General features: G+C 38.9%; 2 protein-coding genes and 1 long non-coding RNA gene across 4 annotated transcripts in view; 2 read left to right on the plus strand and 1 right to left on the minus strand.

The window, feature by feature from the left end:
* The first annotated feature begins 419 nt into the window (after positions 1 to 419).
* LOC113643911 (signaling lymphocytic activation molecule-like) lies at positions 420 to 4,408 on the plus strand. Its single transcript, XM_047816690.1, has 5 exons — positions 420 to 937; positions 2,597 to 2,932; positions 3,565 to 3,852; positions 4,140 to 4,244; positions 4,347 to 4,408. Exons 1-5 carry the CDS (start codon positions 880 to 882, stop codon positions 4,406 to 4,408), a joined length of 849 nt encoding a protein of 282 aa, XP_047672646.1. The 5' UTR covers positions 420 to 879.
* Positions 4,409 to 17,655: 13,247 nt separating this feature from the next.
* The window catches only part of LOC125145139 (CD48 antigen-like), a gene marked incomplete at its 5' end in the record, with an annotated part of 12,887 nt that continues 5,393 nt past the window's right edge, over positions 17,656 to 25,149 (plus strand). Inside the window, one exon of the mRNA XM_047815971.1 lies at positions 17,656 to 17,821. Within this exon, the coding sequence (XP_047671927.1) occupies positions 17,656 to 17,821 (166 nt within the window). The remainder of the gene's footprint in view (positions 17,822 to 25,149) is intronic.
* Positions 19,412 to 24,901, minus strand: LOC125145142. 2 transcript variants are annotated; one of them, XR_007143456.1, is made up of 3 exons: positions 24,800 to 24,901; positions 19,764 to 19,982; positions 19,412 to 19,660 (listed from the first exon to the last, which is right to left on the minus strand). It is a non-coding gene; the product is annotated as an uncharacterized LOC125145142 (long non-coding RNA). The 2 variants fall into 2 exon arrangements; XR_007143455.1 differs by lacking the exon at positions 24,800 to 24,901 and adding an exon at positions 23,694 to 23,865.

Below are 25,149 nucleotides of genomic sequence, written 5' to 3' on the forward strand. Positions count from 1 at the left end.
TGTTGATCAGGGTGATTGTCTGGGGAAAGAAACTCTTCCTGGCAGTTTTAGTAAACAAAGTTCTGTAGTGCCTGAGAGAAGGGAGGAGCTGCAAGAGGTTACGTCCAGGGTGCGAAGGGTCAGTAGTGATTTTCCCTGCCAGGTTTCTGGTTGTTGTGTCGTACAAGTCCTGGAGAGTGGGCCAATTATTTATTCTGCTGTTCTAACCGTGTGTTGCAGTCTGTTTCTGTCCTGTTTAGTTGCTGCACCAAACCAGATGGTGATGGATGTGAACAGGACAGATTCAATGACTGCAGTGTAGAACAGCATCTTTCCTAAAAATCTATATAAAAAAGCATCTATCTTTCCTGGGGTCTTTCCTAAAGACCACAATCATCTCCACAGTTTTGAGGGTGTTTATACTGTAGAGTTCACACTGCATGTGTCCACTGGATTTATGTCACCTGTTATTGTTGAATTAGAGGGAAAAACACTTATCATTTAACTACAAAACACTTATTTATACATTTAACACTGATAGAATATTACAAACTTATAAATTAATTTAATTAATTTATTTATTTTAGAATAATTTTATATGTATATAATTAATCATTTTGTCCTTTTGTATTATAACACATCAGAATCAGCATTAAATCCATGTGAAAACAGTTAAAATGTGTTTAACTCTGAGGGGAAACTGTAGTGAACATGTTTAGACAGGAGGAGCTTCTGCGCTAATGGATGTGCGTAAAGACGCTAAACTAACAGTGTCGGAAAACCGTGAAACCTTCATCATGGCTCTTATCTGAAAATGTTCATTAACTTCTTCTCTGACTCTGATGTTCAGGACGACGGGAAAATGTTTTGTCTGAGAAACGCTTACTGTGGACTAAAAACATGGTGACCATTTTAGCAGGAAAGTGGATTCTCCGGTCTGTTCTCCTCCTATTGTGCTGTAAGTTTACTCCTTTACTGCAAACACAACACACTGGAGCTGTAAATATATAGAAAGAGAATTCAGGAAGAAAGAGTTCAGTGGATATTTAATCAAATCCCCTTCAGCTGTTCTCTAACAGAAGGATGATTGTGAAAGTCATTTTTAATAGTTAGTGTGTTGGGTGTGATGAATTTTCCTCAGTGTTGAGCTGAACACTGATACAGCAGTTGTGTGTTAGATCACGTTTCACACCACGTTAACTTTTCACACAAAGACACAAACACAGGAACTTTTATTTGGTTTGTGTTACAGACTCTGAATAAATACTAAACCTTCATATTTATTCTCACTGATCTGGAGACTCTACAACACTGTTAGAACGTTTCTTATAATAAATGTTGTGTTTACTTTTCATTTATTTAAGGACCATAATTAAGAAACACTGCTGTACTTTAATCAGAGTCTAGAGTGAGTTTTAAAAGCACACATTAATGTACTGAAGGAGTTTTCTGGATGATTTCAGTCCAGTTTAATATCTTTAGCAGATAAAATAATGTTTACAGTTTAAGTGTTTTGGCTGTTTAATAAAGACTTAATGTGGTTATTGATTTCATATTGTTAAGACTATAAATCCATGGTGTAATTATTGTGCTGATCTGTGATGATGATGATGATGATGATGATGATGATGAAAAATCCTCTTTTCATTTTTAAATAAAAATAACTTTATATATACAGTCTTGCAAAAGTATTTGCCCCCATGGAATTGGTCAGGTTTGTGAGAATTACACATAATAAATGAATCTATTTTTCCTCTCAGTATTTTCATTGCACTCGTGTTCTCTTACAGTCTATTTTCAGTCACAATTAATTATTGATGCCAAAATGTCTTAAAGCTCAGGTGAAATATATTGTTTTAACCAGAAAACATTTTACCTAAATTTGTCTTTCACCTCTGAAATATTAAAACAGCTCTAATTTTCTGAATAAAAAACACTTTTATTGAGTTTCCATTGAAGACACAGTCAGTCTGAGTGAAAGAAGTGAAAATGAAGGAGCTTTCTAAGAAGGAACAAAAGATCAGTTAATAGGATGGAACAGGGTGTAAAATTATATCCAAATGGTTGGACATCCCACTGAGGTCAGTAGTGAGGAAGTGGAAGCTACATCCACACCACATACACAAGCATTATCTAGACAAGGACTGTGATGGAGGCCAACAGTGAGGCCAAAGTCACCCTGAAGGAGTTAGGATGTCAAAACTGAAGAAAGAATGAATTTTTAGAATAAAAACCTTCAATCTGCTAAGAAAAACCCAGATATTTGGACATTTCTCCTTTCAGCAGAACAAATGTCCCAAAATAAATAAAAAATAAATTAAAATGTATTTTATCATTAAAAGCTCATGATATTTTAAGGGAGTGAATACTTTTGCAAGGCAACATATACCATAATATACCATATCTGGTCTTAGATGCACTACTGTAGTAAATAATAATATATTTTCTACAGAACAAATCTGATTCTATGAAATGTAAAGTTTGTGCATTTTCAGGTCTAAATGCAGCATCATCTGCACTCACAGATCTGTATCACAGTGTAGTTTTAATGCACTTCATGTGATGAGGATGTGATGATGTTTGTGAGTGAAATGATGAAGCTGAATCTGTGATGCAGGTTTACTGTGTGAAGCTGGAGACGAGACGGTCACACTGCAGGAAGTGGAAGGAACCACTATAACTCTCCATACTGGGATAACTGGGATTAAGAGTTATGCTCATATTCAGTGGTTTTATGGACCTGAGAAAGCAGAGGAAACGATATTGAACATTTATGTGTTTAAAGGAGAAACTGTTACAGACATCAGTGAGAGATTTAAAGAGCGACTGCAGCTGGACAGAATCAGTGGAGCTTTAACCATCAGGAACATCAGCAGAACTGATTCTGGAGTTTATTTATTACACGTCATCACTGGACGTCTCTCATCTAGGACTTTCAGTGTCAGTGTTTATGGTGAGTAAAAGTGTTTCATGTCTCCTTCATGTCCGTGTTTATTCTGAACTTCAATATAAAACGTCCAATCAGAGCTCAGTCAAGTCAAACTGCATCATTAAATCATTTAAAATAAATCTGCTCAGAAATAATTAGACTTTTATTTTCCTGATTATCAGAATAAATATTCACCATGAAGAAACAAGTCATTATATATTTAATCCAATCAAAGAAAAAACCTGGACATGAGAACAAGCCTGAAATATCCTGATACTATCAGCCACTGAGATTCTACCCACATTAACATGAGTTATTGTCTGAAACCTAACCAGCTTCTGGTGTCTGTCACTGAAGAACTCTGGAGGCTTCAGCTGTAACATTTCAGTAAAACTTTACTCTAATACATTCATGTATCTATCATAACAGCTCATTCACTGGGACGTGTACAGAGGATAAACATACAGGCAAAATAATCACAGGGCAATCAATATTACTAAATAATTATAATCACAAGGAATAAGTGAGACTGTAACACACACACACACACACACACACACACACACACACACACACACACACACACACACACACACACACACACACAGTTGTTGTTGTTTCTAATCCATTCTCCTATAATGTGTTTGTGTTTTTAGCTCCAGTATCAACTCCAGTAATAATAAATGAAAGAGAAAAGCGAAGTGTGAATACCACAGAGTCGTGTTTCCTCCTGTGTTCTGTGGAGAATGGAGAAGATGTGAAGTTATCCTGGTACAGAGAGAATGAGAGAATCTCCATCACCAATAACACAGACCTCAGTGTTCCCCTCAATCTCCCACTTCAAATACAACACAATGACATTAACACTTACATCTGTGTGTCTGCAAACCCTGTCAGCAATAAAACAACTTCTCTCATCATCACACAGCTCTGTGACGTCTCAGGTACGTCAGTGAGTCTAAACTCATTACTGATCATCTGTCTGGTTAATGAAAAGTCATTTAAAACACATCGAGGATTCACATTTCACTGACTGCACTGGAATATTAATGGAATATTAATGGAATATTGATCCAGTGTAGCGTCATGTTACAGGCTTCTCATGGATTTGAGGGAAAATCTAAATAACATGAACTTTGTGTCTGATGTAGATCTGCTGATATGATCATATAATATTTCTGTCATTAATTATTATTTCTCTACATTTATGATTATATCTTAATCTGTACAGGTGATCGTCCCTCTTCACTTCCTTCTGCTCTGATATCTTTTGGATGTATTGCATTAGTAATTATAATAATAATACCTTTGTGGATTTGGCTGAAAAAGAAAAAAACACAAGGCAAGTAATGAATCTTTCTGTTCATGTGTTTAGTTCAGTTTTTATATTTGTTCAGTTCAGTTACATTTAATCTGATTCCTTTTTTTTTATTTACAGAAATTCCTGATGACCTGATTATGCTGACACAGTATCACAGGAGTGATAAAGTCTCCTCCTGATTCAGATAGTGAAATATACTGCTGTGTTACAGGAAGAAAACTCCACAGTAACGGATGCTGAAGTAGAGAGAGACTCTGTGGTGTATTCAGCCGTGAAGAGATCCAAATAATACAACATCACATAATATATTCTTATTATATCATTTCTTTTAGGCAAGGCAAGTTTATTTGTATAGCCCATTTCATACACAGATCTCATTCAAAGTGCTTTACATAGAAATTAGAAAACAGTTTAAAAAAGAGAAAAATAAATATATATGAAAAATAATAAACACGATAAAATCATAACAAAAACAAATAACAATTAAAGAAAATAAATGTGATTTTAATAAAAACAGTTTAAAATATGTTAAAAAGAATAAAACAGGAGTAAAAGTGATTTGGATAAAAAGTGCAGTCAGTGTGAAGCAGCACAGTCAGTGTGAAGCAGCACAGTCAGGGTGAAGCAGCACAGTCAGTGTGAAGCAGCACAGTCAGGGTGAAGCAGCACAGTCAGTGTGAAGCAGCACAGTCAGTGTGAAGCAGCACAGTCAGGGTGAAGCAGCACAATCAGGGTGAAGCAGCACAGTCAGTGTGACGCAGCACAGTCAGTGTGACGCAGCACAGTCAGTGTGACGCAGCACAGTCAGGGTGAAGCAGCACAGTCAGGGTGAAGCAGCACAGTCAGTGTGAAGCAGCACAGTCAGGGTGAAGCAGCACAGTCAGTGTGAAGCAGCACAGTCAGGGTGAAGCAGCACAGCACTCATTCAGTAAATGCAGAGTTAAACAGATGTGTTTTTAATCTTGATTTAAAAGTGTCTACTGTTGAAGCACATCTGATCTCTTCTGGAAGCTGATCCCACCTCTAGGTGGCGTAATAACTAAATGCCGACGCTCCTTGTTTTGAGTGAACCCTTGGTATCTCTAACTGACCTGATCCTAATGATCTGAGTTGTCTGCTTGGTTTATATTCAGTTAGCATATCTGTAATGTATTTCGGTCCTAAGCCATGAAGTGATTTATAAACCAGTAACAATACTTTAAAATCTATTCTAAATGTAACTGGAAGCCAGTGTAAGGACCTGAGGACTGGAGTGATGTGCTCAGATGTTTTGGTTCTGGTCAGAATTCTGGCAGCAGCGTTCTGTATGAGCTACAGCTGTCTAATGGTCTTTTTGGGGATCCCAGTAAGGAGTCCATTACAATAATCCACCCTGCTGGTGATGAAAGCATGAACAAGTTTCTCTAAGTCCTGTCTTGAGACAAAACATCTAATTCTGGCTATATCTCTGAGATGGTAGTAAGCTGATTTGCTTATCGCTTTCACATGACTACTGAAATTAAGGTCAGACTCTAAAATTACACCAAGATTTCTGACTTGATTTTGTGTCTTTAGACCCCTAGAGTCAAGGTGTGTGTTAACCTCGAGAGTTTCATCTTTATTTCCGAATACAATGACTTCGGTTTTGTCTTTGTTTAACTGGAGGAAGTTTTGACGCATCCAACTGTTAAGTTCATCAATGCACTTACATAGATAGTCAATGGGCTGTAGTCATTAGGGGACAGGGCTAAGTATATCTGGGTGTCATCTGCATAGCTGTGGTAAGTAATTTGGTTCTTTTTCATTATTTGACCAATCGGGAACATATACAAATTAAAGAGAAGCGGTGCAAGAATTGAGCCCTGTGGGACTCCACATGTCATGGATGTCCACTCAGATTTATGGTTACCTATGTTCACATAGTAACCTCTCCCTTTTAGGTATGATTTAAACTATTTGAGGACCATCCCAGAAAGCCCTACCTAGTTTCCAGTCTATGTAAGTGTATGGTGTGATCTACCATGTCAAAGGCAGCACTAAGATCTAGTAGCACCAGCACTGATATTTTACCCGAATCAGAGTTTAATCGAATATCATTTATTATCTTTATGAGCACTGTCTCTGTGCTGTGATGCTGGCGGAAACCAGATTGAAAATTGTCCAGGTAGCCATTTGAGTTTAAGAATTTGTTCAGCTGATTGAAAACAACCTTTTCAATGATCTTGCCTATAAAAGGAAGATTAGAGATCGGTCTGTAGCTAAGTATGGTTTTGTCTAGGTTACTCTTTTTTAGGAGAGGCTTAACAACTGCGGTTTTTAGGGACTCTGGAAAAGTGCCTATGAGCAGAGAGGTATTTACTATTGTTAAGAGGTCAGTTTCTAAGCAGTTAAGTACCTTTTTGAGAAAGGATGGGGGGGGGGCGGTGTCAAGGCTGCAAGTTGATGCTTTAAGATGTTGTACTGTTTCTTCCAGGGTTTTTATATCGATTATGTCAAATTCTGAGAAAATGACCAGTTTTTGAGGTTATTGTAGTGAGGTCTGGCTGACCACATTACAATATGAGGCCGTATTGATTGCCATTCTGATATTACTGATTTTCTCAGAGAAAAAGGTTGCAAACTCATTGCATTTGTTGTCAGAGAGCATTTCACTAGGAACTTGATTTGGGGGGTTTGTTAGTGTCTCTACAGTAGCAAAAAGAGTGCGAGGGTTGTTTATGTTGTTTATAATGTTTGAGAAGAAGATCTGTCTAGCTGTGCCTAGTTCTACATTGAAAGCACGAAGACTGTCCTTATAGATGCTATAATGTACTTCAAGTTTTGTTTTCCGCCACATACCTTCAGCTTTTCTGCATGTTCTTTTCATGCTCTGTACCGCTGTTGTGTTTCTCCAAGGTGCTTTACGTCTGCCAGTGATCATCCTGACCTTTACTGGAGCTATACCATCAATAACATCTTTAACTTTTAAGTTCAAATTTTCAAGGAGAACATCAACAGAGTCTGCTGATATGTTTGGCAACATTGATATAGCATTCATAAATACCTCACTGGTGTCTTCATTTATGAACCTTTTTTTGACATAGACAGATCTAGCATCAGTGGCAGGACAGATCAATAAATCAAAGTAAACACAGAATTGGTCAGATAGAGCTTCCTCCTTGATAACAGTGGATGGAATGTTTAGACCCTTGCTAATGAGCAGATCAAGAGTGGTTAGTGAAACATTAAACATTATAAATCACTTGAATAAAGCCATAAAACACATACAGAACGTCGGTTCACAGGACTTTTGAGAACTGGATCTTGTATCCTAGTGTTTTTGCTTCAAAATTATGTGAAGATCATCTTGTTTACTTGCTCACAGGAAACAATATATTGATTTAAATTTGTGTTTGAAAAGGGCATATGCGAGTAGGCATCAACTATCATGCATATTAATGTAATTCACACCTGAGAAGACAAAGGCCCGCATAATGAGCTGTATAATGAGCCTTTCAGGTAAGTGCTTGTATTATGTTCATGTTTGTAAAGTGTTTCAGGAAGATGGTCAAGGAGACAGAGATGTCTGAATGCACACCCTGGTTATTTTATTTATTTGCCAAAAGCACAGCGTTTTGTTGTTATTATGAAGGCAGCCAAATAAAAGTAGACACTTCACAGTTTCGAATGATATATTACATGTATGTGTATGATTATGAATGACGGAGTATTTTAAGTGGAGTTCACGTTGAGGAGGAAAAAATGCACCAAAACGCGCCGGCGCGCCTGTCGACCCCAGAGGGTTAAAATTGTCAATGTAATTCAGTCCTCTCATGGTGCAGGTTTTTTGCAGCCATGAATTTATACTTAGTAGCCGAGAAAACATATTTGTTCCTCTGGCTGGGAGAGGTCCACTGATGAATGATTGAACTTTCAGTCTTGCAAGTGTTTCAAAAAGTTCATTGAAATCCCTCTTGAGGAGCTCAGACTGCTCTTTCCAAATATCATTCTTTCCCACATGTATGACAATCTGACTGAGAGACTTATGTTTCATCAGAATGTTGTAAAGTTCCTTGTTAACATCAGAAACTGTTGCCCGAGGAAAACAGTATGTACAGGTAGTCTTGCTTCCAATGTTTCTGATAATAGAGTCACTTACTATCAGCGTGCTTGGCTCGGCTGCTGTCTGAGTGGAGCGCCGCTGCCTGTATGATATTGAGTGTCTGTTAGCTCCGTTAGCTTCTGGCTGATGTGATCTGTGTCCATTTACATTTGGGGATTCTTCGCCCAAACTCACTAGTGCTTCATATCTATTTTCAAGCCGCACAGAGGGTGGTGGAATACCAATATTAGCTACTTGAGTTGGACCCATATCTAGGGTAGATGATGCTAATGCAGCACCTTTGGGTCTCGCACCCTGTTTATGCCATCGGTTTGTGTCCTCAATTACTTTAAGTTTCTCTGAGCTCACTATGACCTGTTTAGAAGCATTAGGTTCACAGGACTCACCAGCTTTATGTTGAGAGGGACCACGATGAAGCTCTGCTGTATGTTCTGGCAGGGTCGGCAGCACCACAAGTAACTTTGTTTCGAGAACTGCAATCTTTTGTCTGTGGCAGTTTGAGCAGCAGGTGGATTGAGATCCAAAAGAAGACATTTTCTCTTCTGTTTGAGTGTGGGCAGCTGTGTTGTCCTGATTTAGGATCGTAAACTGCTGGCAATAGCAGACTGGTAGACCGCTATGACAAATTCCCCAAGTTGTTGAATATTCCAAATGTCAATATAGTTTCAGGAATTTGTAGTTTTATTGTGAGTGCCCAATTGTTTAGTTAGAGCACTGTGCTGAACTGCTGGTAGCTAAATCAAAAGATAAAAGCACAGAGCGCAAGTAAACGTCTGAACAGTAGCAAAGCTACTTCTGTTCACAAATCTCCACAGTTTGTGTTTCATGTTCCACATTTTCAGTGTGTAGATTCTTTACAATACCATTAAAGCGTGAACTCGGTTGTGTTGTCCATCTTTTAGTGAGTATTTGAGTCAAGAGCTTTATGTGATTACAGGAAGTAGATCTCAGAGTCGTTAACTGAGTCGTGTCTGAACGAGTATTTCTGTTTGTCTCGTCTCACTATTTACAAACTCATTAACAGAGCCGATCCTGACCTCACTGGGGCCCCAAGCAAAAATAACCCCAACCCTAACCCTAATTTAGCTAGTCTTGCACCTTGCGTAATTTGCGGAGCCCTACGCAACTTGTGTAATGAGCGTACAGTATAGAGACGATGGGCTCTGCTCATTAATCCCTTTGAACTGAGCTGAGAAACCCTGTAGCAGTTAGGACGTGTCTTCAGGGAACAGAGCCTAACACAGGGGGTCAATCTCAAATTCACAGTGGGACAAAATATAAAACGGATAAAGTCACAGGCCAAACTGAATATTTATTGAAAAATTAACTGCAACTGATATGTAATGTTGAACCTTTTTCATATGGAAACAAACTTTAGTTTTGCTTAAACACAGGATTTGGAACAGCCAGAGCTTGTTATTACAAACACATAAGAAATTAAATTTGAAATAAAAGACACATCAGTGGTGTTCATTTCTTATTTAAATAAATAAAATAAATGATGCATTTCTCTATCATTTTAAGTCCCTTTTTGAAGGAGTTCCTTTTCCTCTTTTTTATAACCAACAACAAAACAACCAAAAATAATAATTTCATTCAATGAAAATCCATTAATTATTATCCGTTAATTCATATAATCCATGAATTAACAGTTCCTGCCTTGGAGTAGAAAACGTGCATAAAGAAAACATATATTCAAACTCAGTTTGTTACACTCTGTTTCGTTTCATAGTGTTTCATAATGTTTCGCGTCATAGTGTCTTCTTATGTTATATACTTTCTTTACAGACACGTTAGCTCCGTTAGCACACAAGACAAACAGGTCTGTCCTTTATATTCGTGAACAGATTATCTGTCTCCCTCCTGTCTTGAAATCTCCTATTGTCCATCTTTCGTTTGGCCATTTTTGTGGAGGGTGAATGAACTTGCCCAATGTGACTGTAGCAGGGTTGTTAACGACTGTCATCAGAGAATGTGGGGCACTTGCTGTTCGTGACTACGTGTCAATACATTGGCAAGGCATTCTGGGATTTGTAGTATTAGTGGAGCATGCGCCTAGTCAGCTGTAATGCACATTTGGCCCACGGGCCTGAGTTTGACATCTCTGGTCTAATACTTTAACATTTACATGCTCTGACTAGCGGCATTAAAGTGAACAAAGAACCGAATGTTAAACTTAAAGCTAAAAACCAGCTTTAGTGAATCAGCAGCTTCAGTTTTCCAGCTTCAGTGTTTACGCTTCTCACGTTACAGCCGTATTGTTCCGAACAGATCCATGTCTAGAATATCAAGTTAAAGGTGTTAGTGTTGTCATTTATTTGCTCATCACATTAACACGTGTGCTGTAGTTCCTGAAAAACCTAATAGTCTGAACTTAAGTAAAGTTGGCCGTAAATTCACAGATCGGAGTTTCCCAAGTCAATAACTATTGAGCTAAACGTTCTTTTTACACAAATAACACCTCTTTTCTATCGTAGTAATGTAGAGAGGCAGCCAATTTTCCTCAAAATCAGCTTTCCACTGTGGTGGACAAAATACACAAGTCTCTATGTGCAGACGACTGAGAGACAGATTCCAAGGGACCATCTGCAAAGTGCAAAACCCAAAAAGCGAATACTAAAAACCAGTCAATAACTTCACTGTAATACACTGTACTGTCTGATCTTCTTCCTGGATCATGACCAGTTCTGGTTTAATGTGTGGAGCTCAAACAGCTTCATAATAGTAAAGGACAGAAAATGTAGAGTGAGAAAGAAGAAGCATATAAAATGTGTGTGTGTGTGTGTGTGTGTGTGTGTGTGTATGTGGAAGTGGAGATGGAAGCCGAAGTAGAGGTAAACACAGTTTAATATAAAACACAATAATAATTATTAAAAAACCGGATAATCCGGTGGTGCACTCCGAGGGCGCGGCCCACTATGTCCTATGAACTGACGAGAGGCAGTCCTTGAAAGAAAGTAAACGTGCGCGGTTTGGAGAAGTGCTGCACTGGGCTGGAAACGGGGGTAAGTAATCCATTCGGCGTAACTCCGGAAGCAATACCGATAATAAAGGACAGGGAGAGTGTGTGACAGGAGTGTATATATAGGCGGTGAAATGAGAGTGTAGATGAGTGTGAGGTGTGTGTGGTTAGTATGCTGGCGAGGAGCTCCTAGTGGGCGGGGCACACAGGGTGCTCCCTGACACCACCCCCTCCCCCAGGGGCGGCACCTGACGCCCCAAAGCCGTGACGAGGTCTGCCCCTGGCACGGGGTGTCCCGAGCGGCCAGGGTGCGCGGCGTGGAAGTCCGCCAGCAGCGCAGGGTCCAGCACATCCTGACGAGCCACTCCCTGTCCACCAGGTCCACAAGATGTCATGAACAGCGTAGACCCCGGGTTGGTCTACGACGTCTGGCTGGGCGGTCACCACAGGGTCACCTGGGGGGAGAGACACAGGCAAAACACAGGGCTTGAGTAGAGACACATGAAAGGTGGGGTGAATGCGGTACCTGGGTGGTAGCTCCAGCTTGTACGCCACGTCGCTGATCTGACCGGCCACCTTGAATGGCCCAATGAACCGAAGGCTCAGCTTGCGACAGGGTAACCTCAGCCTGAGGTCCCTCGGTAACGAAGTCGACCCCCAAGTGAGACCAGGGACGTTGGGGCACCGGAAGTGGCCTCAGCTTGCCCACTGGCAAGTGGCGGGGGACCTTTGACACGGCGCAGGTGGGGCAGCCTTGGACGTAGTGGGTCACCTCCTGGACCATCCCAGGCCACCAGTAACGGGTCTGCACGAGCTGTACTGTCCGTTTCTCCCCCGGGTGGCCTGATTCTGGTCCTTCATTAACCGACTGGATGAGCCCATGCCGAGAGGGGGTGGGGACGTAGACATGTCCCTAAGAGCAGCCCTCTTGAGTGGGCTCCTGGCGAGTGGCCATCCGGATAATCGGACCCAGAATGAATGCAGGAGAAAGGATGGGTTCGGGGTCACTGGGCTCCTTGGGTCCGAACATCCGGGAGAGGCGTCGGCCTTGCCGTTTTGTGCTCCGGCCCGGTAGGTGATGTGGAAGAGGAACCAGGTGAAGAAGAGGGCCCAGTGAGCCTGTCTGGGGTTGAGCTTCTGGGCCTCCCGCAGGTACTGCAGGTTCTTGTGGTCAGTGACTACCGTAAACGGGTGCTCTGCCCCCTCCAGCTAGTGTCTCCACTCCTCTAGGGCTAGTTTGATGGCCAGGAGCCCCCGGTTGCCGATGTCGTAGTTACGTTCAGCGCCTTGACAGACTCAGGGACTGGCCAGTCCCTTACGGCCTTTACCTTCCCCTCATCCATTTGTATGCCCTCTGCACTGATGTGTGTGCGTGTGTGTGTGGTGTATTTTTTGCTTTTTTATTAAAATTTTAAACTTGAAACCAATCAGACTGTAAGGTTCTTTTGATTAAATGACAATAAATTAATTCTGGCTTATTTCAGTTCATCAATCATTACTTTAGTTTGTGCATTTTAGCTCACACAGATCTGTTCTCTGCTGTTCATATACAGTACTGTGCAAAATTCTACACACCCTTGTAGTTGTGTTTATTTGATGTGTTCTGAGTTTGTTAGAAAAGAAAAACTAGGTTTTATTACTGACACAAACAGATTCCTGGCCCACCCAATCAGAGGCTTTGCCCACCCTGGCCCCCACAACACATAACAGCCAATCACAAAATTGGTGCGATATTCAATTCAACTAGAGATACGCTATTTTCTAATTTCTGCCCAACCCCCTTTTTCCCCTCCTAGACAGACAGACAGACTTCGCTCATTCATTCACTTTCACGCATCCTTTGAGGTAAATGGACGTGCTTATAAAGCAATAAACAACAGTCACAGTAACTTTATTAGAACTGTTAGTGAACTTGATTAACACACTATATATAGCCTAATAAAATTCAACATGTACAGGTTTGTTCTAGTTTATGTAAATAGTTATTTTAAAAGAACTGTCCCTTTTTAACAAAACATTACAAGAATAAACCCGATTCTTAGTTCATGCTTCACTCAAGTAACAAGTTTGTTTTAATTGATGTAAATTATTTTAAAAGAATTGCCCCATTTATCAAATCTAAAGTTACTTAATTGATACAAGATCTGTTAAGGGGTCAAAAAAATATTGCAAATGCAAAAAGATAGAATGTAAAATTAAACGTTTACCCTTTATATATATATAAAGTTACTAAATAGTTCCAAAATATGTACAAAAAAATATTAAAAATGAAGAAAACACAACAATAACAAACAACCCTAACAATTGTCTTAAATATATGGTATTAAATCTATAGACATGAGAGATTAAAGCATTAAAGAACCCCCCCCCCCCATCCCCCACCCGACCGGCGCACCTGGAATATCACTTGGCCCACCTTTCATCTCATATCTGGAGCCGGGCCTGGTTAGAAGCCTGAGTGTAAAACCAGGAAGATGTTTCATCACATCACACAGGAAACATCCTGGACATTTAAAAGGACTTGATCAGATATTCTGAATATAACGATGGAATTTCAGGATGAAAAAGGATTAAAGTACAGATTAAGCAGTGAGACACACAGTCCTGAGCTCAGAACTGATGAGAAAAGGTCACTATCCTGATCCATTTCCATAAATTTGTGTAGTAGATCACATGAGGGATAAAACTACTGATCAACTGAATCAGCTTTAACTTAATCTCCACAGAGAGAGAGAGTTAAATGTTGTGATCTGGAGTGTGTTCACTGTGAGATTTGACTTCCAGGAACAGTGTGTGTATAAAACACAAAATAAGAGAAGTGTGAACACTATCACAGGAAGTGTTTATGTTAAAATGATGACCACATGTGATGATGTAAGGCATGAATCAGTGGTACACAGAAGTATTGTTTTCCAAATGAGCACAAGTCCTAGTTTCAGGGAGGCTTCTGGGACTATTATACAAAATATCTCTATACTTCTGATTCTGATTCAAGACATTTCAATTATTCTTTGTAGAAAATAAAATAAAAATCCTATTGACACTTTAGTGTGTGCTGTGGCTTGTTTGATTTGTAGAATCGTATTGGAACTACTCATATTTTATTGGAAATTCTGTCTTGTTGGAAAGCTGCTGGGAATTACAGAGGCTCTGTGGGAGTTTTAAAATCTTATAGATCTTATTTTTGTTAAAATGTAATTTTAGAGGAGTTAGAAGTAGTTTGGTGCAGATGTGTATTCAAACCCCTCAGACTGTTGTTTTATATTATAGATATTAGCAGTTGTGTGTTCAGTTTTTTTTGCACACTGCTCCTTTAATACAAAGCTAGGTACATCGTGCCCCTGGTTTGATGGTATGATTTTCTGAACATGTTTTAGTAAGTAATTACACAGAGAACGTCAGGCTAGAAAGAAGAAAGTTTGGCAACAGGAAAGAAGATGTTTTAATGTCAAGACATTGTGCATTAAATCAGGGTCTATATAAAATGAGTAAACATGAAAATGGAAATTGTGATAAGTTTGGTCAAGCAGAATCAGTAGAGCATGTAATTATAGAGTGTGATGCATATGCAGGAGCAAGAAATAAATTAATTCAAGCACTACGATCATTTGGTATAAATGATTTCTCCCTTCGGGTTCTATTAGGAAACGAATCAAAGCAGTTTAGGATATTCCAGGAATTAGTTATTTTCTTAAAACAAACAAAACTGATCAATAGAATTTACCATACAGTTGTATTATTAATTTTTATTTTATTTTGTTTATTTATTTATTTTTTCTTCCAAACCATTATGCGCTCCACACTCCAGTCCAGTAGGTGGCGGTAAATGCACCTAAAGTTGGTTTGCCATCCGCCAATAAAAATCAGAAGAAGAAGAAGTAATTACACAGGTAGGTGTGGCTGAGGGGCGTTTGAATCATTTGACGAGTCAAATGAACGATTCTTTAGTTGGCTCATTTAGTTAGACTCCTTGTTATGTGTTAATGTTGATCAAATGAAGTGAAGATTATACAGCAGATTGATTACATGTTTTCAGCCTCGCTGGTCTGTCAACATAATATTTAATAATATATGTCTTCTTTCACATAGGTCTGGTTTAAACATGTGGTTTTGTATTAGGCATAAAACATATACTTTGAGTGAACTATCCAATGTTCCTGACCTGTGAGGCAGGTTGTAACATGTGAGGGTTGTGTTTATAACAGACTTTAACAAGTCCTTGTTCACTGATGTGACGATGCCACAAAAATCACAGCAAAACACAAACAACTTATTAAGATATTAAGGGAAAAGCTCCTGTGTTCTAACAACATTTAAGGGAGAGCTGGAGATGAATATTTCTATGCATTATAGTTGTTGTATTTGTGTCATTGTGCAGATATCGATACGGAATATGACAGTAAAATGTAGGGACTTGAGACAGTGTGAAGCTTTTGTGTAATCAATAAAAGCTTGATTAAGATTTTGTCCCCAATCATGAACATATGAGTCTTTATAATATATGGTACTGGGTGTTGCCTTGAAACAAGACATGTTTTTAGGGTCTCTGTGCTAATTCTTGTAATTCTTGTAACATTTCTTGTAATTCCATCTCCAAGTTTACAGCAAGGCCTGGGCTTCTTCCTTGCCTCCACATCACGCATACATGCACCATTGATCTACAGTTTGGGTCCATGCCCCTGAGATGGATGCTATAAACAAATACATTCAGAAGTCCATCGATGCCAGAATCATTTGCCTGATCTCTTCCCCAGCTGTATCCATTTTTTTTTCTTCATAGAGAAGAGGAAGTCACATGTGAGTGCCTTGTCTACCTTGGACAAGGAACCCTGTCTTCCAGCATCCTGGTCCTCCACCCTGGTGTGGGTTGAATATGTCCACAACTCCATACCATCATCTGCAATGGGTCTCTCACCCTTGGAAGCTGCCTATGGTTACAAGCCACCGCTGTTCTCCACCCATGAGCTGGATTCCTCAGTCCCCTTCACCCTTGATCTGGCCAAACAGTGCCTTCATGTCTGGAGAAAAGCTTGTATGACCCTGCTCAAATCCTCAAGGAGCTACACCCATTGGGCCAATCACTAGCGTTGTCCGGCACCTCCTCATCATGTCAGTCAGAGGGTCTGTCTATCCACCAGAGACCTGCCACTTAAGGTCGCCTGCAGGAAGCTTGTATTTTGGTCCTCACCTGCCACACATGATAATGAATTGCAGTTAATTGTAAGTCCCCCTTTGTCATGAAAAATTAAATTAAATTTAAAAAAAACTGAAGCCGCAGACTATGGAAAAATTTTTATCAATGTTATTCTCCAAACGTTTGGTCTTGCAGTATATTGAACAGAAATGTCATTTAGACGCTGATACATAAAACAAAAATGAAGGAGGATGTACTTTATTTTTTTTTTTCGTCAGTACTGTGCAACAGTTCCAGTAAACTGTTCCCTGTGTTCCTTACTTTGTGGTAGTAATTTTACTCCCTGCCAGTAGAGGGCAATAGGGGGTCGTATCAGGGAGATTTCTCTAGGCTAGGAGTAAAAGGAAGGAGGAAATGTGAGTGAAGATACCTGTAATCTGGGAGTGTTTGCTCTCTCCATGTTTTGATCTTGTAAACCCTGGTTGAGGAACATTTATGTTCTACATCTCAATAGGGTTTTTGGATCGACTTGATTTTGAGGACATCTCACCTGGCTCAAGATTTTGGTTTGTGTTTCTCCTGAATTTGGGAATATATCTGAGCTCCTTTACAAACTTTGGATAAACCTGTGAACTACAATATCTTGGTCTTAACATCTATAATGGGGTGAAGAACCAAGGACATTTATGAGCACTTGCTTTCAATGGTGAAAAGATTGATTAATTCTGCTTTGTGTACTATTGTCAAAACACTTGTGGTGTTCGAAATTGTATATTTTGCTAACAAGGGAAATAAAATGTTGAAATAACTGGTGATCGATCCCTCCTCATTTATTTATGTGACTCCTGACTTAATTGTTACAACAGTAAGTAATAAAAAAAATTATTCGAATAATGGAATCATTTCAACAAAACAACAAAATAAAAATAGGGATTTTTGTCTGTGACCTCGTCATCACATAAGTTACTGACTTTAAGATGCTGTTGTTTCAATACTGTTAAAAAGTGTCAGATGGTCACAGCTTGGTGATGAAGAAAAATAAATCCATTTACTGCTGATTTGAATAAAAATATTAGGAATAGCTGATTTAATACAAAACTACTAGTGTACAAACACACAGTGATTTTGGTCCTTTTGAATGATTTCTTCTAGATTTTATAGATGTTTAAAATGTGTCCTTTTTTTTTTCATGTCTCCTACACGAGATCTCAGTCTGTGTCCCTTTCTCTTTCAGAGAGCAGACGACTGAAGCTCGTCTGGTGCGAAGACGCTCGCTGTCAACACACCGAGTCTTCGTCTAGAAATAAAGTCGACGGACAAAGACACAGACAGAAGCTTCAGCTGTGAGGCTTCCAACCCAGTCAGTAAGGAGACGACTACGATCGACGTCACACACGTCTGCTGTCTGGACAAAGGTACGAGACGAGTCTGCAGAGTTCACACACTGTCTGTTAGGAGGTCAGAATAGAGCAAAACTGTAACCCATCTCTGATCATTATTATATCATTATTCCATCCTCCTGATTACACTCATGTTCTAAATTATTGTGTTATATGTGTGTGTCTGTTTCTGTCTGTGTGTGTCTGTTTCTCTGTGTGTGTCTGTGTGTCCCTGTGTCCGTGTGTGTGTGTTCTCCTTGCTCAATATGCTTGTTGTGTTTTAAGCTTGATACTTGAAAAGGGGATTTTTGACCCTCAGGCATTTCTGTGTGAAGACGTATAAAGTTCAACATTTGCCTGGAAACTGGTTTCAAATTTCAAGACAATAATAGTGTCAATTATGTGTGTGTGAGAGAGTGTGTGTGTGTGTGTGAGAGTGTATTTAGTAAACAATAGTAGAAACATGAAATACAAAGTGAATAAGTAACTCCTACATAAATGTGTACAAGATGTTCTTTACGTTTACAGGTCACAGTGAATTGTAGGAATTATGTCCTTATTGTAAACACCAGCGTTGTGCTAGTTACTAAGAAATAGTCACTAGTTACCGATACTAGTTATTTAATTTAAATAGTAACTCAATTACTTTGTTGATTATTTACACCAAAAGTAACACGTTACTGTTAAAAGTAACTTTTTATTGACTTTTTTAAAGAACGTTCTTTAAATGATCCTATTAATGCCCTTTTGTGTGTTACGTCTATAATATAGACTCTATACAAACACAACTCACTTAAACATGGTCATTTTTAAACACTATTTTATTTAAGTCAGATCACAAACTGAATAAATCACAAGGATTTCTGAAATAACCAAACAAGCTGAAGAATATATTCAGAATAAAAAACTAAAGTGGCTTCTGCGTCGCTTTTATGATCGCATTAGTTTGTCTTTATGCTAACTGTTTACCTTCTGTTCTGTCTTTATGTAACCTTCCTGGTTAAGGCATTAAGAATAGAAAAGGAACCGACTACACCACCTGGGATACCCAGGAAAATAAGTTACAATAATATGAAGGACCCTGCTGGTTCGAATGGGATTGAAGACAGACGTGACTTTCCAAAAAATGAGTACAACTTTATTTTACAAAAAAAAAGGGAAACCATTTGCTCTTAAACATTAAGATATAAGTGTACAGTTTACCGATTAGTTACCAACAATGGAGAAAACAACTAGACTAGGTCCGCCTTAACAAAGAGGGACAAACCACACAAAGCAGTGCATAATAATTAATACTGATAAACCAAGAAAAAAGGGATAAACCAAAAGGACGACAAACATACACTCCCTCTGTTAAGCCTCACTAATCACAGTTCGTTGTCCGATAGTCAGAGGTGGATATATATATATATATATATATATATATATATATATATATATATATATATATATATATATATATATATATATATATATATATATGCGGTAAACAGACACTCAAACAAAAGACGCAAAAGAAAAGAAAGAAAAACAAACAATACAAATGACAGTCCAGTGCTAACCGGTAAAAACAGATTAATTTAAAAAAGCACCAAAACGGTTTGAAAGAAAGAAAGACAAAACCGATCAATTAGATAAATTTGTACTCAGAATAAATATACAGCAATGCAGTACTGACGCATCATCCCAGTATTCAAGATAGTGTTCACCGCTGCAACGTCCGCACTACGCCGACTGTAACCCAATAATGAGTCAAGTTTAAAACAGCTCTGAAAAATATACATAAAACAAACAGCAATAATCAGAACAGCAACTAACAAAATAGCCGGAATAAAACAGCCATTAGAAACAGCCGCTAGCGCTCTTTGGCCGCACCTGAAAAACAGAAAAAAAAAACATTTCAAAAAGTTTCCCCTTCCCAAAGAGAACCCGCTATGCTACGTGACTAAAAAATAAGGGAATAAAGCAGGTGACTCACCAGGGGAAGGCGACAGGAAAACATAGCCAAAAGACCTTTTCTGCCCCCACAAGATGCACACGGAAGAGACATTAAACAGCCAAACTCCAATGTGCTTTTATAAAGCCACTAGCATGCTGCACCAGTTATGTGACACAGGTGTGCTCCATGTCGAGGCGCAGCTCAGCAGCAGTGGGCGTGTCTCCGGACCCGGAATCCCCATCAAAATAAAAACCAAACCTAAAAGATATTGCACGTCACATTTATGTTCTGTAAAGCTGCTTTGAGACAAAGCCCATTGTAAAAAAGCGCTATACAAAAAAATAAACTTGAATTAACTAAAGTGAAAAATAATGAGCGTATTTCCACTTAGAGATTCTCACCTCGACTCGCCGTTACTGCAGTATTTACCTGAATAAACGGAAACACGCCACAGTGCGGCCTTGGTGTTTACAGGTTGGCATCCAGCGACCCTACACCCTACACCTTACACCCTACACCTTACACCCTACACCTTACACCCTACACCTTACACCCACCCCACCCGTACACCGGACACCCGACACCGGACAGCCGGACACCACGACACCGGAACACCCGACACCTGACACCCGACACCGGACCCGTACACCCTACACCGTGACACCCGACACAGGACACCCGACAACCGATCACCGGACACCGGACCCCGAACACCGAACAACGGACACCGACACCGGACACCCGACACCCGACCACCGGACACCACACCCGACACCGGACACCCGGAACCGGACACCCGACACACGGACACCCGACACCCGACACCCGACCAGCCGGACACCCGACACCCGAGACACCGGACACCCGACACCGGACACCCCCCTACACCCTACACCTTACATCCTACACCTTACATCCTACATCCTACACCTTACATCCTACACCTTACATCCTACACCTTACATCCTTACATCCTACACCTTACATCCTACACCTTACACCTTACATCCTACACCTTACACCCTACACCTTACACCCTACACCTTACACCCTACACCTTACACCCTACACCCTACACCCTACACCTTACACCTTACACCCTACACCTTACACCCTACACCCTACACCTTACACCCTACACCTTACACCCTACACTGCGTCGCTGCTGGAACCTGGTCAGTCTGTAGGCGACACTTCTATGGAATAAAAATACTGTCGATAATAATCGTACGTAATTCAAAGCATTGTGTGTAAATTTTAATGATCCAACTCCACAAAAAACATAATTACGTACAATAGTTTTAAATTACGCACAACTAAATTAAAATTTACACACAATGCTTTGAATTACGTAGGATTATTATTGACAGTATTTTTATTCCATACACTTCAGTCTAAAATGAATTAATGTGTAAAAGTAACGGACAAACGCACCGTATGGTACCATTTATTTAACTCGTAAACAACAGATGGCGCTGTTTCTCTGTTTATGTCTCATCTTTTTTGAGATCAGGATCAGGATATACATCACACATTTTAATATGGATTATGGGTTTGTGTGTCAACTAAAAGCAGGTTTAAATCAGCACTATTATCTGTGTTGTATGATACGATGCTGTGTTGTGATCTCTGTTTATATAGTAATGTGTGTGTGTGTGTGTGTGTGTGTGTGTGTGTGTGTGTGTGTGTGATCTATATATACAATTCAAGTTTTCAATTCAAGTTTATTTGTATAGCGCTTTTTACAATAGACATTGTCTCAAAGCAGCTTTACAGAACATAAACATAGAGCAGAAGGTAAACATAATTAATGATAAAGGAAATAATGAATAATAAAAGAAATGAGAATTAACAGAATATGTGTGTGTGTGTGTGTGTCTACACCTTACACCCTACACTGCGTCGCTGCTGGAACCTGGTCAGTCTGTAGGCGACACTTCTATGGAATAAAAATACTGTCGATAATAATCGTACGTAATTCAAAGCATTGTGTGTAAATTTTAATGATCCAACTCCACAAAAAACATAATTACGTACAATAGTTTTAAATTACGCACAACTAAATTAAAATTTACACACAATGCTTTGAATTACGTAGGATTATTATTGACAGTATTTTTATTCCATACACTTCAGTCTAAAATGAATTAATGTGTAAAAGTAACGGACAAACGCACCGTATGGTACCATTTATTTAACTCGTAAACAACAGATGGCGCTGTCTCTCTGTTTATGTCTCATCTTTTTTGAGATCAGGATCAGGATATACATCACACATTTTAATATGGATTATGGGTTTGTGTGTCAACTAAAAGCAGGTTTAAATCAGCACTATTATCTGTGTTGTATGATACGATGCTGTGTTGTGATCTCTGTTTATATAGTAATGTGTGTGTGTGTGTGTGTGTGTGTGTGTGTGTGTGTGTGTGTGTGTGTGTGTGTGTGTGTGATCTATATATACAATTCAAGTTTTCAATTCAAGTTTATTTGTATAGCGCTTTTTACAATAGACATTGTCTCAAAGCAGCTTTACAGAACATAAACATAGAGCAGAAGGTAAACATAATTAATGATAAAGGAAATAATGAATAATAAAAGAAATGAGAATTAACAGAATATGTGTGTGTGTGTGTGTGTGTCTACACCTTACACCCTACACTGCGTCGCTGCTGGAACCTGGTCAGTCTGTAGGCGACACTTCTATGGAATAAAAATACTGTCGATAATAATCGTACGTAATTCAAAGCATTGTGTGTAAATTTTAATGATCCAACTCCACAAAAAACATAATTACGTACAATAGTTTTAAATTACGCACAACTAAATTAAAATTTACACACAATGCTTTGAATTACGTAGGATTATTATTGACAGTATTTTTATTCCATACACTTCAGTCTAAAATGAATTAATGTGTAAAAGTAACGAACAAACGCACCGTATGGTACCATTTATTTAACTCGTAAACAACAGATGGCGCTGTCTCTCTGTTTATGTCTCATCTTTTTTGAGATCAGGATCAGGATATACATCACACATTTTAATATGGATTATGGGTTTGTGTGTCAACTAAAAGCAGGTTTAAATCAGCACTATTATCTGTGTTGTATGATACGATGCTGTGTTGTGATCTCTGTTTATATAGTAATGTGTGTGTGTGTGTGTGTGTGTGTGTGTGTGTGTGTGTGATCTATATATACAATTCAAGTTTTCAATTCAAGTTTATTTGTATAGCGCTTTTTACAATAGACATTGTCTCAAAGCAGCTTTACAGAACATAAACATAGAGCAGAAGGTAAACATAATTAATGATAAAGGAAATAATGAATAATAAAAGAAATGAGAATTAACAGAATATGTGTGTGTGTGTGTGTGTGTCTACACCTTACACCCTACACTGCGTCGCTGCTGGAACCTGGTCAGTCTGTAGGCGACACTTCTATGGAATAAAAATACTGTCGATAATAATCGTACGTAATTCAAAGCATTGTGTGTAAATTTTAATGATCCAACTCCACAAAAAACATAATTACGTACAATAGTTTTAAATTACGCACAACTAAATTAAAATTTACACACAATGCTTTGAATTACGTAGGATTATTATTGACAGTATTTTTATTCCATACACTTCAGTCTAAAATGAATTAATGTGTAAAAGTAACGGACAAACGCACCGTATGGTACCATTTATTTAACTCGTAAACAACAGATGGCGCTGTTTCTCTGTTTATGTCTCATCTTTTTTTCAAAATATTGTCTTAATTACAGCTTTTACTCATATTTAATCCTTTTAAAATCCCAGTCATTTCTACATCTTAATAAACTCCTTCATCTCTGTCGTAACTTTGTGTGTGTGTGTGTGTGTGTGTGTGTGTGTGTGTGTGTGTGTGTGTGTGTGTGTGTGTGTGTGTGTTTGGTAGGTAATTATATTGTCTTAGTGATAAGATGCACACACAGACGCCTCACCTTGGTTACCGAGTCACACTAATGAGGTCCCTGTTGGTCCTGTGTAGTCAGTAATTTACAGGAAGTCTAGGCGAACTCAGCAGATGGTTGTGTTTACCAACTCCCATTCCTCCCTCCCTCCATCTCTCTCTCTCTCTCTCTCTCTCTCTCTCTCTCTCTCTCTCTCTCTCTCTCAAAATGGAGGATGAAGCTCCTGCATTAGTAGTATTTATCCCATGGAAACAACTTCACAGTTCTTAGACAAAACTACACGGCGACCAGAAACTCAATAATATTAATAATAATAATAAGAAGAAGAAGAAGAAGAAGAATTGAACATTGCCCAGCTTGGCCTGTGTTGAGCAGCTAATAGCTGGTCAGAATAAACTGGATTTTAATCAGGAAAAGTAAACACACTGTATGGTTTTCTTCTTACACAACACATTATTTAGAGATTGATGATGGCTGGAGACTTGATGTATGTTCAGGTTTACACTAGGAACTGAAATAACATCTAGAATAGAATAAACTAAAAGAAATATGTTTGCTAAACTGAGATGAATAGACTCCACAGTGTAGCGTCCTCCCCTCCTCCTCTTCCTCCTCTTCCAGCCACTCCTTTGTGTTGCTACAGTAGGTCTCGTTCAGTTCAACCGATTCTTGTACGTTAATCCTGTAGTTAAAATGTAGTGTAGATTATAAAGCAAAATGAGGACATGTTTTCCACATCACCGGCTGAGTCTGCTTTGCCTCTTCATGTCAGGTAAGCATTATAAAGTAGCTGCTATTTATTATATAAGTGACAGAATCAGAGAATGATGAGCTTCTTTATAAAAGTGTCCAGCTTGTTGAAACACTACACTACTCCTCTCCAGACTGGTTTTAGATGGTTCATGTTTCATCTTTATGCATAATTTAAAATTTGTCATAGTGTAGAACGTTATATGGATAGCAGATTATTATTATTATTACTTAACCTTGACAAAAAAACATTTACTTTTAAGTTTACCATCAAGCTAAAACCCTGCTGAAGGACATTAACGCAGCATAAAAGACACAGAACAGGAACAAAGCACAAATTGTCAAGTAATTATAAGTAGAATATTTGGGGTTTTCACCACACATACTGTACAGTAGACTTCACATTGCTTCTCGGCGCTTGTGCTGTGAAACTTGGACTGGTTTGTAAATTGATCCGTGGAGATGATGTGTACGTTTTAGGAGTGTCTCTTTCTAATGTTCAACTGAAACAAAGGGATCTTTTGGGAAGGTCTTTAACTGCTTGTGTAAACAGTGTTTGTGATGTGACAATACACTGAAAATCATCACAATACTTTACAGAATATAAGTCTAATCTAAATCACCATGGTGATCCGTTGGGCACTTTAGGATTATTTATTCTGGATCTTGATCTAAACAGGATTTCCTTAGTTTAGGATCATATATTATTTGGACAGCAAACAGTGAGTAATGGGTT

The sequence above is a fragment of the Tachysurus fulvidraco genome, chromosome 7 (genome assembly GCF_022655615.1).
Source record: "Tachysurus fulvidraco isolate hzauxx_2018 chromosome 7, HZAU_PFXX_2.0, whole genome shotgun sequence".
Taxonomy (NCBI): domain Eukaryota; kingdom Metazoa; phylum Chordata; class Actinopteri; order Siluriformes; family Bagridae; genus Tachysurus; species Tachysurus fulvidraco.

Coding starts and splice junctions, on each gene's coding strand:
- LOC113643911 (XM_047816690.1), top strand. CDS start 880: ATGGTGACCATTTTAGCAGGAAAGTGGATTCTCCGGTCTGTTCTCCTC. Junction 938..2,596: donor TGTTCTCCTCCTATTGTGCT/GTAAGTTTACTC, acceptor TCTGTGATGCAG/GTTTACTGTGTGAAGCTGGA. Junction 4,245..4,346: donor TTGGCTGAAAAAGAAAAAAA/CACAAGGCAAGT, acceptor TTTTATTTACAG/AAATTCCTGATGACCTGATT.